Source organism: Diadema antillarum, unplaced genomic scaffold, assembly GCF_040938485.1.
Source record: "Diadema antillarum isolate AM-2024a unplaced genomic scaffold, OU_Dant_1.0 seq00001392_RagTag, whole genome shotgun sequence".
In the NCBI taxonomy this organism is placed as follows: Eukaryota; Metazoa; Echinodermata; class Echinoidea; order Diadematoida; family Diadematidae; genus Diadema; species Diadema antillarum.
The window spans coordinates 171,357-176,697 of NW_027272147.1; the positions used below are offsets into that span (position 1 = coordinate 171,357).

The 5,341-nt window shown below is 39.1% G+C and overlaps 1 protein-coding gene across 1 annotated transcript; it reads right to left on the bottom strand.

The window, feature by feature from the left end:
- Positions 1-5,041, bottom strand: LOC139708973 (orexin receptor type 2-like). Its single transcript, XM_071620940.1, has 5 exons — positions 4,661-5,041; positions 3,763-3,999; positions 1,779-2,092; positions 822-952; positions 1-212 (listed from the first exon to the last, which is right to left on the bottom strand). Exons 1-5 carry the CDS (start codon positions 5,039-5,041, stop codon positions 1-3), a joined length of 1,275 nt encoding a protein of 424 aa, XP_071477041.1.
- Positions 5,042-5,341: the final 300 nt, after the last annotated feature.

The following is a 5,341-nucleotide window of genomic DNA, read 5'->3' on the forward strand; positions in this document are numbered from 1 at the left end:
TCATTTCGCGACTACGGAGAAGCTGGAATTATTGTTCTTGCTGTTTCTTATGGAGGTCATGGGCACGTACTCCGTGGTGTGCGTGTCTGACACGCCGGTACTGTTGGCCCGGCGGTACGGAGGACCTGGTCGAGACCTCTGGGCATCCGACTCGGGGGCTTTGCAGTACGGCAGACAGTCGAACATTGACTTAAACGCCTGGCGAAATTTAGCTGGAAAGAAATCAGGAAAAATTAATGAGCGGTGCATCTTACTTTTATCATAAAATTATCTGTAGTTTATGATGGCTCTGAAGCAAAAATATGCAAGTTATGATTATGACGAAAAAAAAAATCCCGCACGAATTGTTCTACTTTACGAAGATAATGTCATTATACGAACAGAAAATAAACAGCACTCCTTTTTATAATTGTGCATAATTATGCAAGGCACAGACATCTTGGAATGTTTTATTTTGGTTCAAGGTTACCCTGTAAGTTTTTAAACTCTCAAAACGTAGGCGAAATGTAATGATCAATTTCTACATTTCAAAATAAAGAAAACATTGCCCAGCAGGGAGACTGAGTTACATCGTTTGTGCGTGTGTGTGTGTGTGTATGTGTGCGTGTGTGCAACTTGTTGACTTACGCTTCATATTTTGATATCGTTTATTGTCTCACTGTATGAACGTAACTTTTTTTTTTTTTGGTTTTCTAAGCAAACTTAACTTACGAAACTTTTGCTCCGCGTTTTTCTTTTCTCACAGGATGCTGTCGATTGATGAATCTAAAATCAGTATTATTTTAAATCAAATAGCCAAAGAGAAAAGCCCTGAAACTCACCGCTCATGAAGTTGTAGATGATTGGGTTGATGGCGCTGTTAACGAAGGCCATGAAATGGGCGATGATGTACGGTACGTGAACGAAGTTGAAGTCCACCGATCCATCCAGAGACGAGAAAGCCTCATGACGCCTAGGATAAGAGATAAAAAGGTATACGGACGTGACCAGAGTTAGGTCGCGTTGTTAGCCATGAGAAAAGGAGACTTACGAAAAGTGGTGTTCCATGTCATTTAATTTTGCTCCTGCAACAATTGCTCTCATGAAATACCTGCACGCTAAGCCAAACATAATTTCTACCCACAACCATAACCCTAACCCTAATCCTAATCCTCATATCAAACTAAACCTAAACCCTATCGCAACCCTTACCCGGACACGAAGACCTTGGAGACAATAAGACCTGAGCAATTGTCGCAGGAGCAAATGTCGTGTCATCAATCCCATCAGCAAAAATAACCATTATCCGGTCTGTGTCGAAAAAAAGGTATACCAGTTCTATCGCATATCAATGGCGAAAAGCAAGATTGGATAAGTGCATTCATAAGAAATCAGGTGGAATAGAATAATTAATAACTAAGAATAAAAAGAAACTCCACCGTCACATATCGATATGCATTCGAGCGCACGGAGTTCGTAAAAGAAAATTATTTTGTCATATGTGATTTCAATTCAATTCAGTTCAATTCGTTATTCATCTTTTTTTCTGATAAAACAATACAACAGTATTGAATTTTACAAAACAGTACAAGAAGAATCAATCATTTACACATAACTGTGAAAATGAAAAAAAAAGGTAACTTGGATTGAGCCAAAAAGGCCTTGTAAAGTAAGTTTTGCAATGAACATAAAGACTAGAGATTTCGTAGTTGATTAATGAAGTTGGTATCAGATCTGAAATGCTGTCTTGTGTGGTACTTCTTAACATCGTGTGGACAAAAACAAAAATCAAATCTCACTTGAGCAAGTTGAGCAGCTGGAATGGAAAGAAACAGACGGCGAAGGTGACGACGACCACGATCAACATGCTGGCCACCTTGCGGCGCGATTTCAGCTGTGCCTCCGTCGACTTGCTGATCGTCTTCGTCGTCATCACGTTGTTCTGGAGGTCGGGCTTGGTCGCACCACACCCTTCCTCCGTGGGAATACCAGACCAGAGGCGACGGCAGACGCGGATGTAGGCGACGCCGATGACGGTCAGCGGCAGAAGATACCCGACGACGAAGAAGGCAGTGTGGTACATCTTTTCCCACACCCCCTGGGGCCAGAGGATCTACGAGCGTAGAGGGAAAGAAAGTACGAGTGTATAGGTGTGTCTACAGTTACATGCTGAGATCAACAAGTTGTTAAATTACACATGAATAGTAAAGCAACTCCACATTAACATGCGGTCAATATGTGGCAGACAGGATTAAGGAATATAAGCAAACTTTCAACAGAATGATTTACTTTAGTGATTTGTAAAGGGTGTATCGGTTATACTGAGAGAGAGAAAACAAAGACCAATAATGGAAGATACATAAATGTTCTGAAGTATGGATTGCAAACCTTGAATAAAGTCATGTAGACAGAGAGACGTTCTACAGACATAAAAGAGATGCCGTTATTCTTCGCTCATGCGTTACGATATTGTGTGATATTCAATTCATTTCAATTCATTTATCTTCATTCTTCTTCTTTTTTTCTTTTTCAACAAAAACATAACACAAGATAGATCAAGTTTTACATCATAAACAAAGAACATTTGTCTTAATTAATAAGTGGTATCAATAAACAAAGGAGCGCATACTGGCAAAAAAAATAATGATACAAAGTCATGCTTCAGTTGAAAAAAAAAGGAAGAAAGAATAGAGAGGTCCACTAAAAAGCAAAGCATGTAGATTGTGAACCACTCATAAAACCTATGAATTACTTTTTTACAAACACTTGTGACGAATATAATATACGACAGGACGGGACAAAACAGAAGAAACACAACAACATGACACAACTTGCCAGAATAGATGAAAAGTATGGAAAGAAAGAAAGAAAAAAAAGAGAGAATGATAGAATACCTACACGCTGAACAAGGGAAATGGAACAGAGGATGGTAGAGAATGTGCTTCATAGAGTTGGTGCTGCATGCAGCTGAGCAAGGATTGTAATGGCTACTTCTTTACGTAATAATGAATTCAGTGTTTGAATGATTGGTGGGTGGATGATGAACCCTGAGGTTAACAAAAACTATAGCTGTTTATGGAAAAAAACATATCAGGGAGGATTTAATAAAAAAAGTTTCAACTTGCGCTTAAAAGAATACAAAGATGGGGAATTTTTTATTTCACAGCTCAGTGAGTTCCAAAATGTAGGACCGGTGTATATAACTGTATTCTGAGCCAATAAAGTTCTCAGGAGGGGTAAATGAAACTCATTAGATTGTCTAGTGGGATAATCATGAAAAGACTGGTTCCGTGGGAACATTGAATTAAAAATACTGGGAAGTGCATTTACATTGTAATTAAACATAAACTGACCAAGTTGAAAAAAAAAATCTTTAATTTTCAAAATCTCATGTTTAATAAATAATGGCTCTGTATGGGAACGTGGCGGGACGCCACAAATAATACGAATAACCTTTTTTTGTAACAAAAGTAATTTATCTAGTAAGTTTTGATGGGCACTACCCCACGCTAGGAGTCCGTAATTAAGATAAGGTAAAATTAGAGAAAAATACAACGTCAAAGAGGACAATGGAATATGAAACTTGAGTCTATTAATAATATTCAATAATATTCAACATGTCCAAAAACTACGATAACAGATAATAAGTTTCGTGTATATCGGTATCTGATTAATACAACTTTCATATCAATCAGAAAACATGATGTAAGGCCTACGTAAGTACGCATGTTCAGTCTTCCATATTATTGAATGTTGGACCGGAACATTGTACAATTTACGAACCTCATCACATTCGGTGAGCCAAGTAGGCTTGCCGATGTGCGGACCAAGCACGTTGGGCAAGGTCCGCTGCACCACGGCCTTGGGCAGTGGCACTAAGAAGGAAACCACCCATACAAGTGCGATGGTCAGCGCCGTGCGGGACGCTCGGATCTGGAACTTGAGCGGGTGACAGATTGCCAGGTATCGATCAACAGCGATCATCATCAACGTGTAGATGGATGCACAGAGCAACACAACCTTGGGATTGACAGAAGGACAAAAAACGGAGGATAAGAAGAAGACGAAGACAAAAAAAAAAGAGAGGAAAGGCATGGGCAGTAAGATTAAAGGACAAGAAGGAAATAACAAAAAGAAGAAACAGAAGAAAATAGAAAAGTAGGTAGAACAAAGAGATTACTTTGAATTAATGAATTTTTGTTGTTCATGTTGCAACTGATTGACAAATTTTTTTATCTACGTCGATGTAGGACAATTTGTAAATCAGTTGCAAAAAAGGAATGCAGAACTATAAGCACTGAATTCTCTGAAACTCCCAAACATATCAGACAGATAAAGCATTCTCATGAAGAGTAAAACCTACAAGAACAAACCCTAAAGCAATCTGCTAGTTACATTGTATATGTATTCCTTACATATTTCATATCCTAATTTAGTAGTCGTAACAAGTCAAGTTGGCAAGACCTGTACACGTGCTATTACATCACCGTTGTTAGACGTGTTAGATATAAAACTATACAATTGTGCCTCAACGAAAAAACAAAGAAACTATGTTCATGCTTCTGTTATCGATTGAATGATTGATTAATTCTATTTCTGCTTTTCTTTTTTGATACAGAAATGTAACACTGAGTCAGTTGAACAAAGTTATTTCAATCACAGAGTCAAATCATATGCATACCTGAAAGTAGGGTATGAAATGACAAGCGATTTTGCCGAAGAACCAAGTATCGGTTATATCGGTTGTAATCGTCGTAGGCAGGCATATCGCTATCAGGATATCGGTCACAGCCAAGTTTAAGATGTAATAATTCGTCACGGTGCGCATGTGGTCGTTCTTCAAGATGGCGACGCAGACCATCGTGTTGCCTAGCAACGCCAAGATGAGTATCGCCACGTAGAATGCGATGAGGAAGTACTCGTGGAATTCTGGGTAAACTCTTCTCCTAGCACGCAGGAACATGTCGTAAATGTAATCGTCATCATACACGATTGTGTGATTCCACAATTCATGCGATGCCCCGTAGGCGGCATTCACAACTTCCGAACTTTCCTCAGCCATTGTCCTCTGGTTCCGTTTTTAATCGTTTGTTCTCACGCCTTATAATCGAATACATAAAACAGTTACTCCGGAAAATGAATTGTCATTCACAGAATGGATGAGATGAGAAGACGCACGCCGATTTCCGTCGCATAAAAGTATGTCAACTCACGAACTCTGCTACGACTTGGAGAAGTCTTCCAAGGTGGAACCTGGAAACCGAACAAACAGAGTACAAGTTTCTGTTGAACTGTGTTTTCGTTGAGAGAGCTAAATTTGTGCTTTAGTGGACAAACCCCGTGAAATCACCGAAGATCACAG

Excerpts from the sequence above, each read along its gene's own strand:
- LOC139708973 (XM_071620940.1), bottom strand. The coding sequence starts at position 5,041 with ATGGCTGAGGAAAGTTCGGAAGTTGTGAATGCCGCCTACGGGGCATCG. Across the intron at positions 4,000-4,660 it reads ATTTCATACCCTACTTTCAG|GTTGTGTTGCTCTGTGCATC; the intron begins GTATGCATATGA and ends GTCAATCCCAAG. Across the intron at positions 953-1,778 it reads CAGCTGCTCAACTTGCTCAA|GCGTCATGAGGCTTTCTCGT; the intron begins GTGAGATTTGAT and ends CTCTTATCCTAG.